This window comes from Balearica regulorum, chromosome 21 (assembly GCF_011004875.1).
Source record: "Balearica regulorum gibbericeps isolate bBalReg1 chromosome 21, bBalReg1.pri, whole genome shotgun sequence".
Lineage (NCBI taxonomy): Eukaryota > Metazoa > Chordata > Aves > Gruiformes > Gruidae > Balearica > Balearica regulorum.
Window position 1 is genome coordinate 6855463 of NC_046204.1, and position 25017 is coordinate 6880479.

General features: G+C 58.9%; 1 protein-coding gene across 2 annotated transcripts; it reads left to right on the forward strand.

Moving 5' to 3' along the window:
* The first annotated feature begins 1324 nt into the window (after positions 1-1324).
* Positions 1325-24962, forward strand: FHAD1 (forkhead associated phosphopeptide binding domain 1). 2 transcript variants are annotated; one of them, XM_075773065.1, is made up of 27 exons: positions 1338-1698; positions 4684-4939; positions 5819-5910; positions 6171-6401; positions 7802-7925; positions 8758-8888; positions 10012-10077; positions 10475-10579; positions 10995-11102; positions 12162-12248; positions 12625-12777; positions 13218-13413; positions 15038-15108; positions 15751-15888; positions 16804-16911; positions 17120-17209; positions 17428-17653; positions 18180-18261; positions 18692-18798; positions 19319-19478; positions 19774-19885; positions 21193-21328; positions 22179-22306; positions 22674-22760; positions 22928-23148; positions 24157-24322; positions 24542-24962. In XM_075773065.1, exons 1-27 carry the CDS (start codon positions 1603-1605, stop codon positions 24623-24625), a joined length of 3561 nt encoding a protein of 1186 aa, XP_075629180.1. In that variant the 5' UTR covers positions 1338-1602; the 3' UTR covers positions 24626-24962. The 2 variants fall into 2 exon arrangements, with proteins under 2 accessions (XP_075629181.1, XP_075629180.1); XM_075773066.1 differs by lacking the exons at positions 22179-22306; positions 22674-22760; positions 22928-23148; positions 24157-24322; positions 24542-24962 and adding an exon at positions 22019-22171 and having other exon boundaries at positions 1325-1698.
* The last annotated feature ends 55 nt before the right edge of the window (positions 24963-25017 follow it).

Consider the following 25017-nt stretch of genomic DNA (forward strand, 5'->3'; position numbering starts at 1 on the left):
CACGCCCCACAGCAGACGCACCTAACCCCGACCTCAGGCTGTTTTGCAAAACCTCGGTGCTCCTTTGCAAAATCTGCTGCTTCTGCCTCAAAATTAAGCGTGCTAAAATCTGGCAGGACTCGCTAGCTGTCCTCCTGTAAGAGGTTTGTTTGCAGGTGCCGGCAGTGCCGAACGGCCACGGAGCAGCTGACCGTGCCGCCGATCAACGGAGCAGCCGCTTTGTCTGGGGTTGGCGTTCAGGTCCTGCCAAGCACTGGGAACAGCAGGAAACCTTTGTTTGCAGCGTATTTGTAGAGGGGTGGTTTGATTTTTGGGGGGGGGGGACGACAAACGCCGCGGTTTTGCGTGCGTGCATCCGAACCGATTTGCTGCGGCGTTGCAGCTCGGTGGGACGAGGGCCGCTCCCGCAGCACGATGCCCGCTCCCGCTGTCTGTGTGCCTGCGAGTTTGGCCGGAGGGTGAATTCGTGCTCCGCTTCCTACGTGTGTTTTGGCCGGGTGATGTGGGAATTTCTCACCCATGGGAGCAGGACTGGCCCAAAAAGCCATCTTGGGGTTTGCTGTGAATAAAAATGCAAGCTTTAGGCTCGTTTCCAGCAGCCCTGGGCTGCTTTTCAAAAGGAATATAGTCGCGTTGTGTACGGCCTGATGCTGGGGTGGAGGGAGGTGCCGTGGTTTGGGGCAATATAGGGCTGCCGCGCTTCCCTCCTTCCCAAAACCCGCGGGAGAGGGGGGAAACACGCGGGTGCTCGAGCTGCACCCAGCTCACCGACCCGCCCGTCTCCAGCCAGTCAGCTGCGCCGCAATCGCGCTTGAAAGATGCACGAACGGAATTTGGAAAGCCATGCAGGAAAGGCGTGGGAATTAGCAGAGAGCCCGTGCTAATTAGGGACTGTTCTTTGGGGTGCCGTTTGCCGGCGGCAAAGGGGAGAGGGGTTTGGATGGGGGGGAAAGAGGCTCGAGCGTCACCGGAGGCTGCTGGGGGGCTCTCGGTGGCAGGGGCGTTATTTTCCCTTTTCCTGCTGACAAAGGGTGCGCGGCAGCCCGGGACGAAGTCCCGATGACGAAGAAGCGTGCCAACGGGTGACGGCGTCCCCATCGCCAGGCAGCAATGTTTACCCGCTTGCCTGAGGTTGCAAGACCTGTTTGTATGTGTGTGTGCAGTACTAAATAAAAAAAGAAGTATTAAAGGGAAAAAACCACTGTTCTCCGGCAGCTTGCACAGCCCCTCCGTGAGTTTTTTGATAGGTGTGTGTCACCCGCTGGCAAGGAGACCTGCGGCCGGCGCGGAGGTGTGTTGTGCTGCCGAGCTGGTTGCTTGGGAAAAGGAGAAGGGGGGAGAAAAAAACCCCAAAAAACAAAGAGAAAAATGCACCCAGGAGGGCAGCAGTGGCTCCGGCGTGACCGGGGTTTCCAGGGCTACTGCGAGGCTGCGGCCGCGCTGCCGGCCGGGGCAGAGCTGCGTTTGGGTTGATTTTGTACGATTTCTGGTGCGCGATGGTGGTCGAGACGTTCTCGGCTCAGTTGGGTGCGTTGGACGGGGGACGGCTGAAGGAGTAGGTGTCTGTTTTACCGCAGGCCTTGCAGGGGAAGGGGCCGGACGATGCGAGCCTTTCTGAAGAGTTCGGAGGGGTGTTTTCAGCTGAGACCGCGGGCGATGACGGTAGGCAGGCATGGAGGGTCCGACACCGTCCTGCAGGTAGGGGCGAGGACGCCAGCCGGCATGGAACGGGTGGTGGTTTGGGTGCAGGGAGGAGGATGCCCTGGGGGTCTGCGTGCGAAGCGTAGGGGCTACCAGCTGCGGGAGGGGGGGCTTTGGCAAATGAGTGACCAGACCTGAGCTGCTCCCCGGGAGGTTTCCCTGCTTGGCTGCTGCCAGCCCACAGGCGTAGCAGATCATCACGCAGCCCTCAGAGTCACCGCTTCGGGCAGCAGCTTTGTCCTTCAGGACTTCAACTCCCCCCCACAGCACTTTTGTCAATGGCTGCCAGGTTCAAAAGGCGGCTGTGAAAGTGAGTCCGGGGGATATCCCGTCCTTTGGCTCAGGGGGAGCATCCTTGGAGCTGGTGGTGGATGGGGCTGCCCACGGAAGGGTGCTGATGCCCAGGGCAGGGTGGGTGCTGATGCCCAGGGCAGGGTGGGTGCTGATGCCCAGGGCAGGGTGGGTGCTGATGCTCGGGGAAGGATGGGTGCTGATGCCCAGGGCAGGGTGGGGTGCTGATGCCCAGGGCAGGGTGGGGTGCTGATGCCCGGGGAAGGATGGGTGCTGATGCCCAGGGCAGGGTGGGTGCTGATGCCCGGGGAAGGATGGGTGCTGATGCCCAGGGCAGGGTGGGGTGCTGATGCTCAGAGAAGGATGGGTGCTGATGCCCAGGGCAGGGTGGGTGCTGCTGCCCCAGGAGCAGGAGCAGGCTCCCAGGTTCACCTGTGGGCGAGCCTTGGGAAAGAAGGGGGGGAATGAAAAGCTTGAGCTCCCTCTGCTGCAGAAACTGGGGCGGTTCAGCGGGGAAAAGCACGGGACAGTTTTCCCGGGAGCAAGGTGGCCATGAGCAAGGCAGGTCTGGGAAACGTCCTTTTCTTCCCTTTGCATTTTCCGTTTCCTCAAAAGCTACTTACTAAGGGAGACGTCGGGCTTTGGGACAAACCTAGAGCAACCTCCAAGGTGCAGCCCCGACGGGCGCGTTGCTCGGGCAGCTGGAGGTACCGTGGCGTTCTGCATGGCACGGCCAGGGCATCGCACCCGGCTCTGGAGCACGAGAGCAATCCAAAGCCATTGTAAAGCGGGGAAAGAAGGCGGCCGGACATCGGGGCAGTCTCCTGTCTCTGGGAAATGAACTGGTTAGGGATGTCTGCGGAGGCTGTTGAGCTTTTGGGTTGTTATACGGAGAAGGATTGAGAAGACCTAGTCTGTTTTGAATTAGTTTGGCTCTTGAGGAATCCTAGAGACTAGGTCGTGTGTGTAGCGTGCGTGGGAGCGGCAGAGCCTGGTCTCCTAGCAGTGCCCGTGTACCAATAAAGCTTCGTTGGAGTCAGCCAGTTCACGCACCCACATACGGGGTTTGGAGGTCTCACCGAGATTCCTGGTGTAGCAAGCTGACCCACTAAATCCAAAAAGAAAGCAGTGGCCAAGAGAAATTTAAAAAAAAAAAAAAAAAAAAGCCCAGCTGCATGATGAAGCTGGAGCAGCTGGGGCGCCAGTGCTGGTTAGGTAAAGTTGTTGTCGCTGGCACCGTCAGCATTTTAATTTCCAAAAGTATACGTGCAGGATGCGTGCAGGAAGCCGTTTTGCACCGTGCCGCAGCGGAAGCCCTGGGGGTTGCCTCTTCGTTGCTCTGGGCTCTGTGATCCTCCTTTGGTGGAACAGCTTTGAAGCCTGACCCTGCTGCGTGCTGGGAGTAAATCAGCTCAGCATCGCAGCCTCTGAAGTGTGTGCGGTGTCGCGTGTAGGGAAGCCTCTCTCCTCTTCGCTCGTATGAGAGGGATGTGTTGTAAAGAAAGAGGAGCGGCATCCCTGCAGTGCTGCAGGGCACGGGACGAGTGCCCGGAAAGGGACGGTGTAATGCTGCGGGGGGAACCAGCCCGAGCAAATGCCCAGGGTAGCGTCGGTAGCAAAGGTGATGGGGCTTGGATGGGCTCTGGGAGAAGGCAAGGTCCTGGAGTAGAGGGGGACATGTGCTGGGGTCATTGGCTGTATTGCAGTCCCGTGGGCAGGGACACCCTCCACTAGCCCAGGTTGCCCAAAGCCCCATCCAACCTGGCCTTGAACACTGCCAGGGAGCCAGGGGCAGCCACAGCTTCTCTGGGCACCCTGTGCCAGGGCCTCAGCACCCTCACAGGGAAGGATTTCTGCCTCACATCCCATCTCCATCTCCCCTCCTGCAGCTTCAGGCCATTCCCCTGGGCCTGTCACTCCCTGCCCTTGTCACCAGCCCCTCTCCAGCTTTCCTGGAGCCCCTGCAGGGACTGGAAGGGGCTCTAAGGTCTCCCCGCAGCCTTCTCTTCTGCAGGCTGAACAACCCCAACTCTCTCAGCCTGTCTCCATAGCAGAGGTGCTCCAGCCCTCGCAGCATCTCCATGGCCTCCTCTGGTCTCACTCCAACAGCTCCATGTCCTTCTTGTCCTGGGGACCCCCGAGCTGTTCGGTTCAGCCCTTGGAATTGAGGGCTACAGATAAGCCAAGACCCTAATGGTTGCTTGTCTCTACCATACTGGAAAGCTCTGCTCGTAAGGAGAATAGGAGATAGCGTCGCGCTGACGGGTCTGGCAGGCACAGCGTAAGGTCTGATACAGGCGATGGCCGGCCAGGAGTGCAATGGGAGCCTTTGGTTCAGCTCGGTGAATGGGAGACGTGACAGGGTTAGGACCGCCTGGGTGGGGTCCAGGAGAGGCACGAAGCGAGGGCTTTCAGGTTTTGCAAATGAAATGCAGAATTAGGGCAGTCAGACCTAGAGAGAGAGGGAAGAGCTCGAAAAGCAGCAAACTCCAAGGATTTCTTTTGATGTCAGCGAAATAGTTGGGATTCCTGATTTAAGGCAGATACTTGGGCAATGGGAATGGGAGAGGACTACAAAATCTGCTTCCACAGAGATTTGTGCCTGGGTTTTTTTACCATGTAATGCATGCACAGCAGGGGCTGAAAACCTTCCTAAGCTCTTGCTGATTTTGTGTCCTTTTTCCACCGCAGATGTCCTGTCCCCCTGTGAAACGTCGCACGGCATGGACCGGGCAGCTCCAGATGGTTGCAGAGCCCAAACCCTCAACTCCTGCATCTCCTCCCCACCTCCCCTCGCTGCAGCAGCCACACGCCCCTGCCTCTCCGGGTAACGCAGCCGGCCACGTGCCCCATCCGCCGCCGCAGAAGCGACCCGTGAGCGCCTGGGCTAGGAGCGTGGCCGCCGCCTCGCCGGATGCTGTCAGTAGGACCTCCGCAGTGATGCCAGGTACGTCCCGATGTCGACCGTGGCGGTTTGTAGCCTGGTGTCCTCTGTGCCCGACTTAGCCTCGAGCGGAGTTGATCCGAGCCGCGGCAGTTGTGCTAAGAGCCAAGAAGTGATGAGCGCGGCCAGCCATCGGGGGTGAGTCCCTGTCCGGCGGAGCTGACCGGAGACCGTGCGTGGTCCTCGGTGGCACGCGGGGCGGTTGAGAAACGGGCCGTGGCATGCAAAGGGGAATGCCCTTGCCCTTGTAGCCGAGAGGGACGTTTCCTCTTCCTTGTGTGTGGTCGGGAAGGGCGATGACTAACTTTGTCTGCGCCGGTGACTCCCGTTCCTGTCTCCTGTTGGAAGTGATGTTTTTTTCCTCCTATGAAGTGTGCTTACTGGCTGCCTTGAGTGCAGGAACTGTAAATGAGCTCCGTAGCTGATACGCTTCTGACGGTAAAGGACGCAATAGCGCGTACTCATCTCTGTTTTGGGAAATAGAGCCAGAAGGATGCGCACGTGCTCATCGCAGTGCAGGTGGCTATTTGTATGCGCTATGTAATAAACGTGTGGCTTCGTCCTGTGAGGCTGGGCAGTGCTGAAAAGTCAGAGGAGCCTGTCTCTGCTGTGTCTCTGCTGCGTCTCTGCTGCCTTTGAGGCTTTTTTGGCTCCCAGAGGTGTATTATTCCTCTCTGTTGGGCAGACTGTTTACACTGATAAGCATCTCTTTAGTGCCAGATTGGTTTCTCTTCTGGTTGTGACCCGAGCTCGTGCACCGTGGAGTACCCGCCGCCTTGGAGTAGTTTTCAGACAAGCGAGAGGGACGCCGCAAGATGCATTAGTGCTGCCCGCGGCCAGTTCTCGTGCTGACGTTTGCCGCTCGTGTTTGTTTTCTTCCAGTCTCGACCGATGTTTCGGGCGATGGTGCGAGCGGTGCGGGGGGAGCCCCTTCCCCGGGGACTCATGACGTGGATTTCCTCCCGCAGGAGAAGGTGATGCTGGGGAAGGCGTGAGGGACTTCATCCCCGTCCTGCCACGGGGCAGAGCAGGCAAACCCTGCCTGCGCTTGTGCGTGTCCGACGGCGAGTCCCGGCGGGGTGCAGGCAGCGTCACCAAAGGGGGCTGCACCCATGGGTGGAGGGATGTGGGAAGCCAGGGAGAGCAGGTCCCTCACGGTCAATGGCCAGGAGTCGGTTCCCCCTGGAGCAGGGAGGCCGAGGGGTGACAGACAGCACCCGTCATCTGCCCGCAGGGTGAAAAGCTGCTGCGACCCGAGGAGGAAACGGGTCACCTCTCTGGTTTGGAAACAGAATCAAAGCGGAAACAGGCAGTGATAAGAGATCTGCAGGACGAGATCGCAGCGATGGCAAAGACCCTGGCTCAGGCGGCGGCGAGGAACGAGGTGGAGCTGACCCAGAAGCTGCTCACCTTCCACCGAGAGCTGGGAGCCAAGGGCGAGGAGATCAGAGCCTTGAGGGAACAGGTACCGAATGCGTCAACAGGCACCGAGCGGGGAAAATACCTCTCCGATGCAGATGTACTTTTCGTTTAACACCCAGTTTTTAGGAGGAGCAGGTTGCGTGCCTGAAACCAAGGGAAATGAGGGAGGGTTGGGGTTTTTTTCCTTCCAATTGTTTTGTTTTGCGCGTTTGCTTGCTTGCTGTGCGAGTTTCCCTTAAAGTAGCTGGTAAAGAAATATCCCATGTAGGTGGTAGGATCTGTATCGCTGCAACGGGGAGGGGTACAGAAGCCGAACTAGCCTTTGGTGGGGGAACGGCACGCGTGACCGCCTCGGGCCAGGCAGCCGGACCCCTTGTCCCAGGAGCAGACCGCGTAGTTGCGTTCGCAGGGGGAATACCCGTCCCAAAGGAAGCGCAGCCCCTCGGCGTCCTGGTGAAAATAAGTGGCTGGATAGAGGAGAGAGAGGGCTTCTGGTTGCCTTCTCTGGGGATATGCTAATAGCACGCACCCACGTTTTACGAGACCTCAGCAAATGCCCTGCAGAGACGGTGACGGAGTCATCCTCGGTACCTCCAGCGTGGGAAAGGGTCGATCCGAGGTGTGGGTCCGACGTGAGAGGCGCAGGTCAGCGGCCGGGCGTCTTTGCTGGCCCATCCCGGCTGCATCCTGCCCTCCCCACCTAATCCTGGGTCCGAAGGAGGCAGCAAAATGCTTCGGGCTCGTCCTGTCTGTCATGAAGAGGAGCTTTTGATAAGCGGGTTCCAGGTGGATAAAAGGCAATATCGTTTTGGGGTGCTGTCAACATCTCTGCTTTGACTGTGCCGAGATGAGACGATGTGCAGTGCCTGGCTTTCCCTTCTCTGACAAAAGCCGTTTCCGCCCGGGGATTCGCTCTTCCATATGCTCCAGAAGCGGCTCTGTGAAAGCGGCCATTCGCGCAGCGGGAAGCGTATCGGTGCGGCAATGGGAGCCAAGTGGATAGCACGGGCTGCTGCCCGCTCCCCATTGCTGGTAGGGACTGTAAAAACTGTCTCCGCAGCAGAAATGTGAACATGCGTTACTAGCGGCTCCAGATCCACGTTTGTTGAGTACTAAATACGTATGCACTGAGAAAGCGATGAATGTGCGGGTGTTTCTGCCTGTACTGTGTCAGCAGCTTCATCCAGCCCCAGCCATAGGCGTCCGGGCATGGCAGGCAGCGGGAGACAGTGCTTCTCCGTGCCTCTCGCGTTAGGATTTTGGTGTGAGCGGCCAAAATGAATTTAAGAGCTGCCTATCGGAAGCAAGGACTGCAGAGAGGTAGGCGAAGATGCTAAGGAGTAACCCCGTCAGAGTGGGACCGGGAAGCATTTGATTTCTCTCTCCGAAGGGACCCGTAATAAGTTTTCTGGCGAGGAACACGGGCGATTCTCTGTTTTGCAGATCAGCCACTTGCAGAAAGGCTCGAGCCAGGTTTTCAGCCATTCCCTCTACGAGAGAGACCTGGAGATTGGAAGGCTGCGGAAAGAAAGTGAGAAGTTGAGGAGGGACCGCGTTGCGGCTGCAGGTGGCGTATCCCTGGAGCTCTGAGCGGGGGCACGAAGCAGTTTGGGGCTGGCTCTTGGTAACGAGTGAGCATTGGCAAAGCCGTAGCAGCTCGTAGAAATGAATCGTAGCGGCTTGTAGAAATCATTCTACCTCTGACGGTGTGCCTGGAAGCTCTGCGGGAGTTGGTGGTCGTGTCTGACGTGACGAGTGCCCCTGGAGCGAGGGACGGCGTGGGGACTGAAGGCAGAGAGCGATGGGATGGAGAATTTTGTTCGAGGCGGGGGAAAAAAGCCTCGATCACCCATGGCAGGGCAGGCGGTGCTGTGTAATGGGCTGCCGTGCACCCCGCGGGGGAGATCTGTCCCCCCCCCAGCTGCCGCGGGGCTGCGCCTGGCTGCAAAGGCCACCTCGGACCACAAGCCTTTTCCGACAGCTTTTATCTCTGCCTTTATCGGGCACCAGGAACGTAGCGTGCGCACAAAATAGCGCCTTTCGTAATTAATGCATTTGGATTAGCAAAACTGCTCTGCTCGATTTCGTTGCCCAAGATAAGGGAACGGTGTCGGTGCTTGGCAGGGAGGCGGCATCAGAGCTGTGGAGCTGTCACGGTAAGGCAGCAAAAACGGATCCGTGAGAGCTGCTCGTCCCCCGGGGAGCGTGTGCTGCGAGGCTCCGAGGAACTTGTGAGCAGTGGCCAGCGCGGCGTGCCAAAAGCTGAACCCGCTTTCCAAGGCCGACGGTTGCCAAAGAGGGAGGATGGCAGCTCAGCAGCGAGAGGGCTTTTGCAGGGAGATGCTTGCTTGGGTAACCTCTCACCGGTTTGGTTTTTTTGTCTTTTTTTGTCTCCTCAGGTCTAGTGACCAGCCTGCAAAGGGAGATTGCCGGCAAGGAGCAGAAAATGCAGCAGCTCAAGCAAGATGTTGAAAAAATGAAGAGGGAAAACAGAGAAAAGGACAACCAGCTAGCAGTCGTGTCTGCCAAGGTTAACGTCCCTGATGGAGGGGCTCAGGAATTTACGGTCTCGCGTATGGAATAACGTGGGAAACTAGGAGGAGAAGGGCCGTGCTTCTCTCTGAGGATGGTAGCAGCTCTCCGTGTGTCTTCACGTGGCTCCCTGCAGCCCAGCTTGGTTTTTCCCTTAAGGAAAGCAGCCTGTGCAGCAGGTTGTTTCTCCGTGTCTGTGGCTCCCTCCTCAACTGGCAGCAGAGCTGCATCGGCCGCATAATAAGCGTAGAGCAGACACTGCCGTTTGGCTGGCTGGCTAGGCACTCTTCCAGGAGATTTCAGTGATTCACCATGAATTTTAAGTACTGGAAAAGATCCATGGGACCCCTGGGATGTGGGCAGGGGGGGTCACTGCGCCTGCCAGCCTTTACCTGGCTGAGCATCTTCCCCGGGCAGCTCTCTGGAGATGAACGATGTGGATCCGGCTTCGAACAGGAGGAAAGGGGACACGTCTGAGCGCTCGAGCCGCTGTGTGCGGGAGGGGGACCAGGCGTCCCGGGGAAGCACGCTGCTGGGTGCCTGGTGGCACTTGGTGGCCCACAGTGCTCGTGTCGAGGCGAAGGGCACGTCCCAGAGCCCAGAGCATCCCTCTGCGGTTTTGCCTGCTCTGTGGATGCAGGAAGACCCGGAGGGAGGTGGGAGGTGATGCGGGCAGAACTGGGTCGGTCTCTGAAACCCCGATACCCTGAAACGCAGAGCTGCAAAGCACAGCCTGATAGAGAGACGAGTAGCCTAGAAGTGTCTGTTTTTATCATGATCAGGTGTACGTGGGTGTTTTTCAGAGGTACTTGTTTCCTTTGGTCCTTTCCCCCTGCCCCTGACAGACTATTGCTAAGGCCAGAGGAATCTCTCTCTGCCGGGTTCTACCCGCGGAGGTTTGTCCTCTCTCAGCCAGGCAAAGCTTTGGTGCGGGCGTTGCCAGGTGCGGATGCTCTGGGTGCCTCGATGTCCCCATGGTGGACACTCTGCCACCCATTAGGTGTCTGAGCTGGGCTGCAGCGCTGAGGTATGTGTCGATGGCTGCTGCAGAAATGATGGTATCTGCCTGCCCTGATGATTTTTATATTTTTTTTTCCCCCCTTGGTTGCCGTTCATTCTAGTGCTCTAGAATTAAAGAGGAAACGAAGCATGAACTTGAAGAGCGAGCAGTAAAGGCGTGCCGAAATGTGAGTCTCAAGTCATTTGGGGTGACGGAGCACACGGGAGAGCAGCGACCGCAGGAATGTGTCACCCAGAGAACAATTAACTGGCCACTTTAAGGGAGTTGATTTGAATCCGGCTCCTGTGACAGAAGGCACCTAACGTGCCCAGCGAATGGCAGAGATGTAAATGCCTGTAAAAACTGTGACGCCACGTTACAATGCAGGAAAATGGCGTCGCTAAGGAGACTGGAGTTCCACTTGAAAGCCAATCTAGCCATAGTGAATGTAGGTTAGATGAAAATGCCAGGGTAGACGAACTGGGATAGATGGGGAAAAGGTACTGCTTATCGGTTAAAGTCCTCCAGAGAGGCGATGCCCAGCTCCTCTGGTGAGACCCTGCGCTGTCCCGGGACTCTTGCAGCGCATCGGGGACCTGGAACGCGACCTGGAGGGGCTGCGGGGGCAAGTGCAGAAGTATTGCGCCGAGCAGGAGAGCATCAGAAACCAGCTGGCCGAGAAAGCCAAGGTAACCGACGGCCGGCCGGGGGGTACGCGGCGGAGGGCAGGGAGGGACGGGCACGACAGGTACCCTGGGTGGCAGATGCCAGGGACCGAGGGCCGGGAAGCCCCAGGCAGAGGGTCAGTGTGTGCTGAGCTCTTCCACAGACCCCGAGGGAAGAAGGTAACGTGTGCAGGGGAGACTGCCCTACGCGAGTGGTGTCTTAGAAAGCCGAGGATGGATGATGGCCCAGGCACCAAACCCAGGCAAAAAGCAGCATTAAGCGTCCGATGCTGCAAACCCACCTCACCCCCCCCGACCCCGCTATTTCCAAGCCCCATTTGACGTCATCTGATGCGACTAGTGGGTAGCTGGGGTTAGAAGTGCTTATGGCATGATTTCCGGGGATCGCTTTGATATGCATACGCTCTGGTCGTTGCAGGCTGAGGAGGAGCTGGAAGAAGCCCGGGCCAGGCAAGCTCTGCAGCTGCAGGAGATGGGGCGCAGGGAGCGGCTGCTGAGCGCCGACCTGGAGCGGGCCAAGGAGCAGGTAGGGAGCAGGCAGGGATGGGAGCATCCTGCAGGCAGCAAAAGGACAGGTTTTCCCCGTGGGGAAGGATGTTGTGCTTGAGCACAGGAGAGGAAATGCAGAGCCCTGAGTACCAAACCCCGGCACGGGGCTTAACTTGTCGTCGGGTGCGGTATAACAGGCTTTTTCACAGGATTTGTGTAGGCATCCTCAAAGATACAGCGAGTCAAACAGGATACAGAAACGCACTAAACTCTGTTACTGTAGTCATGCTGTCCAGGACCCACAGAAACCCTCCTCCGTGCCCAGGTAATGCCGCTCCGGGCAGAGAGCGCCCTCGGCAAAATAATGTCATGCTAGATCACCACCGCAGAGTTTTGCTAGCATGAATTTGGTAGGAAACGTATCACCAAGAGGCCGAAAAATCTGAGCTGTTTGATTACATCTTTGGAAAACAGCCCCAGGCTTTGGGCAGAGTGGAGCCCAAGGGCAACCTCAAGTTTTTAAGGGCAAGTGGAGACTTGTGGGTCTGCCGGGTGGGTCGGCACAGGGACAGCTGCCTGTGGAAGCCCCCAGAGGAGCCAGCACCAGCAGCGATACAGAAGCGTAAGGCACCAACCGCGGTGGCAATGGTTGCACCTCCTGCGGCGAGGCTGTGGAGGCGGCATCCCCAGCCTGCCCCGACTGTTTCGCAGGAGGAAATAGGAGTCAGCTGTAGGAAATCCCTGCCGGAGGGTGGGATGGAGCATCTGCCTAGCTCGGCTGGTCCATCTTTTGCAATTTGTACCGGCCCACTCTGTCCCAGGAATCCTCCCGCAGCAGTAGGAGGGCAGCAGGAGGTGGTCGGGGGTCATGTTGTCCTTGGCGGCAGGGAGCCGGCAGTCTCCCCTGGGTGCGGTGCTGGCGATCGCACCGTGCGCCTCGTAGGCAAAGGGAGGGAGGCGATTAACCACCCTGCCTCGCTGGCAGGCACGGGGACGCCCTTTGCGTTGATGTGCGTGGGGTTGGGTAGAGCAGACCAGCAGAGCTGGTATCAGTTCTCAGTGGTTTTTTGCTTCCCTGTGTCCATCTCTGCCGTAGCTGGAGTCCTTGAAAACCCGAGTGATGCGAGTGTGTTCTCCAGCAGCACCAGCAGGAGTTGCAGGGAAAGCTGTAACGGAGCAGCAGGTGGGTCTGGATACCCGTACACGGAGATGCTTGAGGCCTCCAAAGCCCGTCGTGGCTTGAGCCGGCCGCTGCGGAACGGCCACAGCGCCTGCACGGTAGTCCTGGTAGCATCCGAGCTTCTCCGAGTCCTAAGCTGTGTGGCAGCTCTCCCGGATTAACGGTGCTGCCCTGTGGTGGGAAGGGGACACAATCCTCTCTGTCCCCCAAAGCTTGGATGGAGTCGGTGGGATGCAACAGGGAGAAGCCCGGGAGTCTGATGTAGCTACCGGTTTGCAGCAAGTCTCAGTCATTGCTCGCAGAGACGATCTCTGGTCCCTCGGCAGAAAAAGGACGTTAATATAATGCCTCACTCTCTTCCTTCGCGTGCCTCTGCCAGGTGATAGAGAAGGTCCGGCAGATCTTGGAAGAAAGGCAACAAAGTCATGAGAGAGAGAAGCGCCTGCAGGAGGAATTAAGCTCCAGGCTCTCGAAGGAAAAGGAGGTGTCTGCAAACGTCGAGGTGTTGCAGAAATCCCTGTGCGAGCTCCAGGTCAGTTGTTTAATCTCTGCTGACCAACTGGCAGCCGGGAGATAAGCGGCAGAGAAGAGACACGCTTGTGCTTCGGCGCTAGCCAGGGCGCAGCTCTCCAGATGCGCAGGAGGGGAGGGTAGCCCCCCAAAAAGCGTTGGTTGGAAAGAGACGGGAGGTGTCACAGAAGAGTCTCCTCCCCTGGGCCTGCCAGGAGCCATTCCCACCAAAGCTGCAGCAACCCGCAAAGGGTCGTACCGAAGTGTTCAGGGGGTAGTAACTGGGACTAGACTGCGGAGTATAAACCATTGCTCGAGTATGCTGTAAGAGAGCACGGCTCTGAGGTGCTCGGGGAACAGGTAAATCCCTGGCCTTTCTCAGAGACGGTGTGTTGGTTGCCAAGTCCCAGCAGCCCGCTGGCCGTGGCGGCTAGCTCGCTGACCCGCCTGTGTTTTCTCCAGGCTTGCCTGAGGAGCTCGTGCAGCAGCGACAGCCTGCGAGGGGAGCTGGGGCGGCTGGCGGCGCTGTGCCTGGACCCCTCCGTTGCGGCCATCGGGGCGGCGGTGCTGGAGGTGGCACGTGTCCCCCTGTCCTGGCTGGAGGGTGCGGAGCGGCTCCTGGCCAGTGCAGGGATGGACCCGCACGCCTCCGGCAAAGGTCTGTGTCCCGTGGGGTGTCCGGGTGAGCTCATCTGCTCCGGGTGGGATGTCCTAGCTAGCCAGCTGTAGAGGAGAAAGCCCAGCGTGAGCCACGGCTTGGAGATGGCGGAGCCCTGTCTGGTGTGGATCTCGGGCGCTTTGGGCAACTAAGAAACCTCAGGGGAGAGAGCCTGCGGAGGGGAGGGGGTAACAGCAGGGAGCAACGCTCGCACATTGCAGCCCTGGCCTTCCCCAGACTGAGCGCAGCGGGCGAGGAGCAAGAGGTCCCTGTCGTGGGACTTGTGTCTGGGAACGCTTCCAGGCGCAATGCAGTTACACGCTCTAACGAGATGCAAGCGGCCTTCTGTTTCGCAGCCTGGGTCCCTCGCAGCATCCTGGGTTCAGCAGTCGAGCTGGTGCCTTTGCTGGAGGCCTTTGCTGTGTAACAGTTACGGAGCGAGGCTTTCCTCCGGGCTCGGTGTCCTCGGGCAGCCGGCGTGTTCTTATTCCCTGCCTCTGTGACGCCGGTCATCCCGTGCAGCCACCCGTAGGACTCTGGGGGAGGTGTCTGTGGGATGCGACGCGCTGGACCTGAGCTACTGACATGGCGGTTGTTCAGTCAAAGAGGGGTTTTCCCATGGCGGCATTTTGGAAACGCTCCCCGGCTGTGGCGCTGGCAGAGATCTGAACCCCTTGTCTCGAGGCTGCAAAGTACTTTGTCTGTCTTTTCTCGTGCGAGCTCTGGTGGGGAGCAGCAGAGCAGTCGCTGCGTGGAGTTTGCCAAAAGACCGCGTGGAAAGCAAAGCATAGGTCTGTGCCAAAGCATCGCTGCAGAGGAGTAACGGCTCCGACAGCGGTGTGGGAGGGGGAACGCTGCTGTCCTGGCAGTGCTGAGCGTGGCACGGGGCCGCAGGATGCACCGTGGGTGGAGCGGCGTGGCATCGGTGAGGGCACAGGAGGAGCTGGGAGGCCACTGTGGTGAGCAGAGCGGTAATCGTAGCACCAGGAGCGTGGCGCAGCAGCCAGCCGTCATGAGCTCTGGCAGGAGTGTCGGGCTTAGAGAAGACGGGGTGACGCAGCAAAACGCGTGACAGCGTGCAGCAAGGAAAATGTGGTCTCCTGGTGGGAACGAGCGCCTGGGTTGCGCGCGCAGTCGAGCGATGTCTCCGGCAATAGCAGCGTCCTCGCGGGGTGGGAACGTGCCGCGGTTCCAGCAAGCTCAGGGGGAGAAGCCTCAGCTGGCCCCCAGGAGCCTTGCCAAGGGGCTCCCTGAGCCTGAGCCCCCCAGCCAGAGGCTGGTGAGGGGCTGTGGGCGCAAGGCGGAACTGTTGCCCGCGGGGTCTCCTTCCCCAGTAGCTGACAGCAGCCCACCCGCCCGGCCTGGGAGGGAAACCCGCGTTGCGTGCGCTCTCTGGGTATCCCAACGAGCGTGGGGGGCGGAGGGGTGACAGCGTGGGAAGTGAGCGGCGCTCCCTTCTCCTCCCTGCTGCCTCTGGAGGAACGTGGACCCCCGCCATCGGGCTGAAGGTCAGCAGCGGCCCAAGCGAGTTTTGCAAGGAGGCGAGCGACGTCCCCGGGCCTCCGGGCAGTACCCGTGGGCTGCGTGAGCGCCCCGTACAGCGAGACTCCGTTGGCTTTTGCAGGGCTGTTGGCCGCTCTCGGGACGTTGTTGGAAAACAGTCAGGCAACGGCAGAGAGGAATCAGGAGTTACAGGTACAGAAACACGTATGCGCGTGAGTGGAGTCGATTGGGGATCTTTTGATCGGTCAACGCAACAGTAGTCCAAAGTGAGCCGGTGTGAGACCCACAGCGGGAACGTGTGCTAGCAGCGGTGCCTGGGTCTGCAGTAAATGCAGGGGAATGGAGAAGACAGGAAAGCTGGAGAGGGACTGTTTACCAGGGCACGTAGCGATAGGGCGAGGGGTAATGGTTTTAAACTGCAGGAGGGGAGATGGAGATGAGATCTGAGGCAGAAATCCTTCCCTGTGAGGGTGCTGAGGCCCTGGCACAGGTTGCCCAGAGAAGCTGTGGCTGCCCCTGGCTCCCTGGCAGTGTTCAAGGCCAGGTTGGATGGGGCTTTGGGCAACCTGGGCTAGTGGAGGGTGTCCCTGCCCATGGCAGGGGGGTGGAACTGGATGGGCTGTGAGGTCCCTTCCTACCCAACCCAATCTATGGTTCTATGATAAGACGGAGCCCGCTGTCAGCATGTCGGTGTCTGTATCCCTGATGCGGCGAGGATGGAGGGTGTATCTCTTGTTTGAATTGTTTGTTAGCGACTGGGCGCAGGATGTTTATTTCTTGTGCTGCTGCTAACAGGCTTCCTTTAGTGCCTGGGTATCTGCTGTTTCCCCGCAGGCCCAATTAGAGAGGGTCCGGGAGTCGCAGGCAGCTTTGCTGGAGGAGCACGTGAAGGAGCTGGAAGCAAAACACGAGCAAGAGCTACAGAGAAAAATCAAGCAAATAATATTGGAAAAGGACAAGGAGAACAAAGAGGTATGGCGGCGAGGTTTTTTTTGAGGAAAAATGACTGTCACGCAGGGAAAAATAGGTGTCTGTAGTAGTAGGGTTGCCTAGTGAGAGGAAGAAACCCCTAGCACCGAAATGCCTGGGCGCAGTCCCCGGAGCCGGGACGTCTGATATCCTCCTGTATTGGTGCGGGGGATTTAAACTCCTCCAAGTATCCACGATGGAATGGGGAAAACGTCTGGGGAATGGCAGGATGCAACGCTGTCGGGCAATCCCTGGGAGAAAGCAGAGAGCAAGGAGCATCATCCAGCTACGGGAGCTTGGGAAGACATTGCGTTGTCCGCAGTAAATGGCGTGCAGGCACAGGTAGGCTGCCCTGCAAGCCTTTTGTGCTCCCTCCCTTCCCCATGCTGACCTCCTTTTAGGTCTGTTTGGGCTGGAAAAGTATATCCCCCGTGGAGCAGAGGGGAACAGCTGCCTGGTGGGTTCTCACCGGGTCACCCTGAGTCCCGGGGCAGCCCGGGTCATGGAGCCGATGGTGCGGGACGTAGCGTTAGTAAAGGTGCGAACTGGCGCTTTGGAGTGTCTGCATGTGGTGATGGGGAGAGCATATCGTGGAGGTCTTGTAAGACAGTTTCTAGCGTGCTCATGTGTCGGTTGCTTTGGGAATTGCTGTTTCCCAGTGCCAAGTTTTTTTGAAGGAGGCAGGTAAGGAACAGCTAAGCGGTTGCTCCCTGGTCTCTCTGCTGCACCTTCCCCGGGTGCTCTTGTCCCCTCCCTCACCCAGTCGCCTTGCGTCCCACCGAGCTTTTCTCCCATAACGCAGCCCTGCTCCCAAGCAGTGACCCTCCTGCTTGCTTTCCTCACTGGAGTCGAGCAGTTTTTGCCTAATGGTATGAATTATTTTTTTCCGTACTGAAACGGTGGGCTGTGGAATCTCAGGTTCTGGAGAGCACTGTCGCCCAGGAGAAGGATAAGTGCAAGCAATCCGTGGAGGAAGAACGGAGGAAGATCCGAGACCTGGAGGGCCGCCTGAGGAGCATGACTGAGGTCAGTGGCATGCACGGGAGGTAAAGCAGAACTGCTCCCACTTGGAATAAAGAAACGTGAAAGTGCTGTGTAGCACGGTGGCCCGTTTGGTCAGGGGCCGTCAGCGGATTGCTCCCCCCCCCCACATGCACATAGACGCACATGTGCGGAGAGAAAGGTGGTTTCCTGCAAGCTCGTTAACTTAACTACCCCTGATTTCCTCGGACAGGTGCTAGCAAGGAAGTCAGAGGAGCAGGAGGTTGCAGACTGCAAGCTGAGAGCAGCTGTGCACGAGCTGGAGGAAACCACAACGCGAGAGGTAGATCCAGCAACCAGCCCTCGGGTGCGGGCAGAGGCCGTGGCGTGGGTGGGGGTTGGGTGAAGAAGGTTTCCCCGGTCCCTGCTGCTGAGGGGGCAGGGCACTGCAGCCTCCCCCCTCCCTGGAATCCTTCCCTTCCCTCCATTGATGCCGATCACAATCGGCCAAGGAAAAGCAGTGCAACGCCTCCGACCGAGATCGCGCGTCCTGTTTCCTAGACGGCGTTACGGCAGCGGGTACTCGCGCAAGACGAGCAGCTCAAGACCAGTCGGGAGGAGAACGAGTTAGAGAGGCAGAAGCTGTGGGAAGAAATGGTGGAATATAAGGAGCAAAGCAAGCAGCATTCCCTGACAATTGTGGCCCTGGAGGACAGGTTGCTGGAGGCCGAGCAGCAGCAGAGGACACTGGAGGAGGAAAACGCAGCGCTCGTGGCAAAAATGGAAGGTAGCTAAGGGTTGCACGGGATGAGTCGGTGCCGGGAACCTTCTCAGTGCAGGTGAAGTTTCTATAGAGATGGAGCAGCGCACCGGCCGCTCTGGAAAGCGTTGTGTTAGGTGCCGGTCTGAGGTTTGCCTTGCATGTGCAGGACGAGCTCCGCGAGTCCCTGAAGAAGCCATTTCACGGGGAGTTGCGGTGAATTGTTGGGTGGCTTTGGGGAGCCTTGGGAGCGCAGCGTGGTTGTAGGCAGGGCTTTCCCGCTGCAGAAGGGCGCTTTGGCCTCTAAAGCGATGAGACCAGAGCATTTGTGGCTGCACCCAGGCCTACGTGATCCTGAGCAAGGAAGGATATAAGGAACTGTCTAAACCCTGCAGGAACTGGAGCCCGAGAGACACGGGCCTCCAAAAAAAGATGGTTCTCTGTCTTCAACGCTGTCGTGAAGGAAAGGATCTACGCAGCAGAAGCAAGCGGGCCAAACGCGTACGCGTGGCAAAGAAGGAATCTGCCACAGGGTGTGTGTTGTGTCCTGCAGGGTGTCGGGACGACGGCCGCGAGTCGACATCGGGAGCTTGGCCGGAGGTTTCTCCAGCCGCAGGGTCACGCTGTTGTCTGAGGTAAGCAGCGCTTGCTGACAGCGGTCTGCTTCAGAGGGCCTGGGAGAAGGGTAGCTCTCCCTAGGAGAGCCGAAGGGAGACCCAGGGCCTGACTGCAACCTGTCTCGAGATGTTTTTTTTTCTGGCTGCGATGGTGAAGAGTCCTTGTGCTAGGCTGGGATGGTCTGAAGGGTGTACAGTGTCAAAGGGTTGCGGGATGGCGTGCGAGTGGGCTGCTGTCCCATCCGGACACAGGTTGCGGGACGGCTCGTGAGCGAGCTGGTGAGTCCCGATGCCACGGGCATGAACCTCGGGGCCTGAAAAGCCCTTAAAAAAGTAACGTGTATGTATTAATCGTGAGATGCAGCTCAGGAGGGCGTGCGCAGGCTCTGTGAAACAAGCCTTTCAAAGGAACCGTGAGATGTGCCATGACGTTTCTCTGGAAATTCAGGGAGGAGCTGGCAGCAGTGCAGAGCGCGCTCCTGTCCAAGGAGGCCGTCATCGTGGGGCTAACCAAAGAGCTGGCGGAGACCAGAGCCAGGATGTCGGACGTGAGAGGTGGGTGAAGCGTCGGTTCCATCTTCCCACGCCTCTTGGGAGCAGTGAACAAGGGCAGGTACTAGTGGGTGCGCACAGATTACGGGGCATAGACGTCACGGTCCTGAAGCAATGCCGGTGCCCTGCTCGGGGGCACCGCAGGCGGTCCCTTCCCTTTGGTGAGGTGAGTTTCTCCCTGTCCCGGGCTAAGCAATAGCACTGACAGTGAGTCAGGGTAACCAAGCTGAGGCCATCTTTCCCGAAATCGCACTGGTGAGCTCCTCTGAGCAGGTATCCTAAGCCAGCAGAGTGGGAGAGCCTTGCCAGGGATCCCTCGGTGGGCATGGCTGTGCTTTGGGGAGGTTTTCTGGGGGCGCCGGGCAGGAAGGAGCCTGAAAGCGAAGGGCCACGTGCGCGGCTTGCTCTCGCTGCCCGTAATGGTGCAACGTGAACGTGGGGACCAAGCCTACAAGGCATGGCAGAAGGTAAAAATCTGCAAGTCAGAAAACGCCGATGACCCATGACGCTGTTGTGTGCCTAGGCGAGCTGCACGAGGAGCAGAAGGTGGAACTGGAGCGGAACGTGAGCCGGGTGAAATACCAAGGGCGGGAGCTGAACTTGCTCAGGGAGAAGCTCTCCCAGATGTCCAGCCTTGTGGAGAAGAAGGATCGAGCCTTGAAAGCAGCATCTGAAGAGTTAAGGTACTCAGCAGCTGGTGGCATTCAGGCATCTCCCGGGGAGCAGAAGGCATGGGTGAGAGCTTCGGAGTTGAGCTCAGCAGCTGCGTGGTCTCTATGGAAGTGCCACGTGAACAGAAACGGGGGTGTAGCGGCGCCCGTGCCAGCGGACGTGTAACTAAGTCTCTTGTAACTAAGTGAATGTCCCCCCCACGCCGTGGTGCTCATCGGCGGCTGCCCAGGGTGCTGCTCTCCACCAGGCGTTTGGACGACCTTGCTCCGGCACAGTGTCCCACGATGGTCTCGTCTCTTGGCACAGGCAAGCCCAAGCCCGCTGCCGAGCGGAGAAGGAGGCCTCCCGAGACACGGCGGAAAAGCCAGAGGATGCTCCCGAGACGCCAGCACAGGCAGGAGATGAAGCACCCGAGAGGGTAAGTCCGTATGGGCGCTGCCGAGGCCTGGCTCTGCTGAGAGTGTCGATCACACGCGCCGTGTTCCTCGGCGTGGCGGTGAGACCCGGCAATGCCCAGCCAGGCCTCGGGTCTGCGCAAAGCTGGCTGAAGGCAGGAGCACCGGCCACCCTTTCCCTAGCCAAGGGCTACCTGCGAGCCGGCAGCGCTCCTGCGCAGGCATTGCCGCTGGCTGACGAGCTGGTGTTTGTACGGTGCTTTGGAAGCAAGACACGTTGTGTGCGCTAATGGCGGCGAGAATTGCCAATTGGAGGGGACAGCAGCGGAAAGATTTGCGAGTTCTCTCCCTTTCTCAACCTCGCTGGCTATATTGGCGACGCAAAAGCAGTTACGGGGTTGAACACGTGCAGGAGCAGGGGTAGCTCGTTGTGCAGGACGGGGAGGAAGGTTCTTTGTCTCCCGTGCTGAATCCCCTGTTGATGTCCCCGGCGCCAGAAATGGCAAGAACTCCAAGGTGGTTGCAGCAGCAGATGGAGGGGCTGTGTAGAAATGGTACATCCTGTACCGCAAGGGTGGCCGACAGCGTGCCAGCGGGAAAGGCTGGATGTGCGGGGGCCAAGCGGTGACTCACAGCCAGATGACGAGCGGGAGGTGTCACCCATCCTGTTCCACACAGAGCGATGGGGAGGAGGGAGGTGCAGCCCAGCCACGGCCCTGGCTGCGGGAGCGAACAGCATCTCACCGAGCAGTGCCACGGGGCGACGGTGGCCAGACCCGAGCGGGCAGTTGGCAGCCGACGTTAGCTGTGTGCAGGCTGTGGTGCCGGTCCTGCCCCGTCACAGGGTTTTGGATGTTTCACACGACACAGCAAGCTGGATGGGGCGGGAGCAGGGAAACGCAACCGTGTCTGCGTGCACGGGGGTAGCTTAGAAGAGAATAACGCACGAGATCGCATACAGATGCAGGCTGGGAAGTGTATTGGTATTTGTGTGTAGAAAACAGCAAATGTTCCGTGTTAGCACAAAGCGCAAGAGGAAAATGCCACATGCCGTCCCTGTCCCGGCTCTCTGGAGCGTTTGCAGGGCTTATGTCCTCACCGGAGCGTGGCTGGTGCAGCGGAGCATGAAAAGGGGTCTCTGATGCTGCTCTTGTCCCCCACAAATCCCCGGAGAGGCTGTAGGGGGAAACACTCCGTGGGCTTTGCTCAGGGCCCGTGCCAAGTGACCACTGTCCTTCAGCAAGGCTGTGTTCAAAGCAGGTTTAAGCTGAGCTTGTGTTCTCTGCCCAGATGCAGTCTGGGCGAGAACCAGCTGGGTTGCTTCTTCCAGGAGCCGGCGTCGGACTTGGCTGACCTTGGCGCGCAATGCCGAGGCCTCAGGCACGAGGAAACAATCCAGCGCCAAAAAGAAGGCTTGGCCGAGCTCCGGGAGAGAATAAAGTTGCTGGAGAAGAGGGGGTCCTCAGGTAAGCGTGGCTGTCACTGGAAAGGGCAGACGCGTCCGCCTTTGGCAGACCATGGGGTCTGTGCCGGTGGAGCGCATAACGCTGGGGAAGGTGCGATGGGCTGCTCCGGGGACTCAGGCTTGTCCCTTGCGAGGTCAGCTCTGCCGTGCGTGCGCAGGCGATAGGAAAACGCGGCTGAGGAGCCCGCAGTGCGGCTGTAGGCTTTAGAAAGGCACTCGGTGTGGTCGGCAGGCATCGAGCATTGGTAAGTGCACGCACATGAGGAGGTGGCGTTTGCAGGAGCCTGGCGGCGGGTTTTTCAGTGGTAGCTGCCGTGCAGGCAGAGCCAGAAAAGAGCAGGCGCCCGATTCGGTGCCCGATCACCCCCGCGCTCGGGTGCCGCTCTCCTCAAGGCGAGAGCGAGCAGCTGTGACCGAAAGGACCGAGCCTCAGGCGTTGTGATCTCGCAAAGCTTCGCAAGCACTGTACGTGGTGGGAGTTGTCTGCTTGTCGTTATCTGTCGGTCCCTTTCCATCGTGCACGTCGCCGTATCGAGAGCAGTATGGAAAAGCGGTGCCCTGTCTGTTAGAAGCTACGAGTAGAGTAGCAGGTTGCGGTGCAGTCTCTGACTTGCCACCTGAAAAATAGGTCTGCGTCCTACTTTTAAGTAGAGGAAGCAATGCCCGAACACTCACGCAGCGATGTCTGCAGGGAAGGTCGGTGCGGGCTTGGCTCCGTAGCCTCTGCATCCCTCTCCGTGCACGGTCTCGGTGAGGGGAAGCCCGGCAAGCCTCCACGTGGCCGAGGTACGAAGCCACGGCACGTCATAGGGAGAGCGGAGCAACTCGGCGGATGTTTGTTTGCCCCCCAGCTGTCACGAAGAAGGGTTCGGAGCCGCTGGTGGTCCTGACGAAAGACTTACCGGAGAAACTAGTCCAGAAAATGGCTCTTGAGAAGGAACCTACGCCCGTGGCGGGAACAAAACTGATGGCCGGCGAGGTAAGAAGGCAACGTTGTCGTTCACTGGTGCTCATGGCTTTGTTGGAAAAGTATTCCCTGGAAAAGGGAGAATTAGGCTTTCGGATATACTAAATAAGATGCTGGGGGGGAGAGGGGGAGACGGTAAGTCCCGCAGTGTGTAAGGTGCAGCCTAAGGGAAGGCACCGCGTGCAGAGGGGTCACAGTTCCCGTCGGGAGCAGCGTGTTGCCCAGCACCGTTGGTGCCGCAGGCTGGCCGGGGTGCGGGGCTCAGGACCACGGTGTTGCCAGGGCGGTTTTCCCGTGCAGCGGAAGGGAGGCTCGCGGCAGCTCCAACCCGAAGCCCCACAATCTGTGGGCTCCGTTGGTCCTTCCCCCGTCTGTGCAGGTTCCCGGCCACGTTCCTAACAACGGGGGCTCGCACGGGGCCATGAGCTTGGGGATGGCTGACGTGACAGACCTCAGCGAGAAGACGGTATGTCAAAGATAGGCCTGTAGCAACAGTACCAGTTTCGTACGGGTACCGCCATGTCGCGGCAGTTTCCTTGTGACGTTGTCCGCTCCCTGGGTAGAGCAGTATGAAAGCAGATGGCTGAGCGGTGCGATGTGATGTAAAGAAAGCATTCCCAAATTTTCCCACAGTACCTGGACATACTTGGTGCTCTGGGAAGCCTGATGAAGGTGCAGGAGCTGTCGGGAATGCAGCCTCTGAAGGACCTTCCTCAGGAGGAGAGGGAAGAAGCGGGACTGCAGAGACAGAGGGCCCTGGAGCTGCTCTACGAGAAGGTCAGGAGCCTCAAGAGTCGCCTGGAGAGAAAAGAAGAAATGCTGAAAGATTACGAGGCCAGCATGGAGCAGCTCAGGTACCGAAAGGCAAGGTGGCTGTTGCTGGCCACGGGTCCGAGTGGGAGCTAGTCCTGGGGTGCAAAGTGAGGGGGGGCTTGGGGAAAGGAGTGCTGCGGCCCCTTGCTGTCGAGAAATGCCTGGTTGTGCCTCTGCCTGGGACTGGTTGTGTCGTGGCCGGAGTCTAAATGTTCATTGTTTAGGAGAAACAGAGAAAGGGCCTCTCGGTTCCCTGCAAGGGTGCCCTACGCAGGCAAGCAGTGACCGAGATGGGGAAACCTTGGCAGACCCCCAGGTCCGGGGTGGCTGGACCCCCTGGGAGCAGCAGCATCGGCTGGGGTGGAGGGCTGGCGTCAGCGGGACCAGGGCAGGCGTGGGAGCGATGGGAAGGGCTGTCCAGACCGAAGGTGAAGCTCCCGCTCTGCGAGCTGCCGGACAACGTTACGTGTCGGGGAGCAGGGAGGAACCCGTGAGCACGCTTGTGCAAGCCCCGCTGCCGCTTGCTGTGCGAATGCAGAAGTCCGTTTGGCCGCAGCACCGGAAAAAGCGGTGTAGAAAGATATTGCGGGGCCGGTGTCAAAATGCTGCCATGCTGAAAGTGGGCGAGAGGTTTGCTAGCGATCTCCACGCCAGCGGTGCTGGCACAGCTGCCCAGAGTCCCTCTTCTGGGCTCGTACACTGAACCGAAGGGATCATGGCCGTTGCCACCGGGCTGGGGCTGAGCTGGGGGAAGCCTCGAAGAGGCAGCATCTTGGTCTCAGCAAAGGCAGGAGGAGAGGGGGTTTTCCCTGGTGTAAGGGATCGGAGCAGGGAAGATGCTCGCTGAAATGTGAGCGGGTCCTCGCAAGGCACCAGCTGCTCTGATGGCCTTTAGTGTCACCCCACGGGGGCGGTGGTCTTCGGAGGGATGCAAGCACGATACAGTTTTGCTCAAAAGCCGCCTCTCCCAGGCAGAGCCCAGCTGGGGGTGGAGGAGTCGATGTGGGTGACACACGCACACACACACCCCCCCATGCTGTTTCGCACAGGCTGAGCCAAGCGTCCCTGCGAAGGTGCCAGGAGGAGATGTCCCGGCTGGAGGATGAAGCCTACAGGGTGGCAGAAGAGAAGGCTCTGCTGAAAGAGGCTCTGGAGAGGACGCAGCTCCAGCTGAACCAGGAGAAGAGGCTGCTGTGGGCGGCCAAAGTGCGCGAGGTGAGAATGTGGGGGCAGGTGAGCAAGGCCCACGGGGACACCGAGAGCCCCAGGAGCCGAACGTCCCGTGCTCTGGTGCGTAGGCAGCTGTATCGATGGGATGGGGCCCTGTGCTAGGGCGAGGGAGAAGGGAAGGTCACGCACGTCCCGCAGGCCGTGTGAAGGCCGTGCCGGGCTCTCGCAGGTGAACGCTGTGTTGGATGTGTCTCTGCTCTGCAGCCTGGAGCCAAGAAGCCTTTCTGCTCGGGAAAGCTGAAGGCGAAAGAACGCACGGCAGAAGCCTTCAAGACGGGACGCGCATAGGGGTGCTGCCACGGGAGCCTTTGCTTGGCGAAGGTCTGTGGTAGGAGCAGGTCATCCCATTTTGGACTCCGTAGAGTTGGATGTGGCATGAGGTGTGGGCACATTTTGAGGAGCCCCTGTTGCTCTCCCGCGGCTCCCAGGCGTGCTGGTGTGCCTGTAGGGCTGTTACGACCCTGTTTTCCCGCAGCACGTGTCCCACACTGCGCGGTGGCGTTTATGGCAATAGAAAAGGTTGTGTGGACACAGCCCACTGTATATGTGTGTGTGCATAAATATATATATGTGTGTATTTGTGTGTGTGTGTGAATACAACCAGTGCGTACAGAATACGTGTGAAGTCACTGGCGTGGGGTGTGTCCTGTCCCTGCTGAAGTGGCCTCGAGCACACGAAA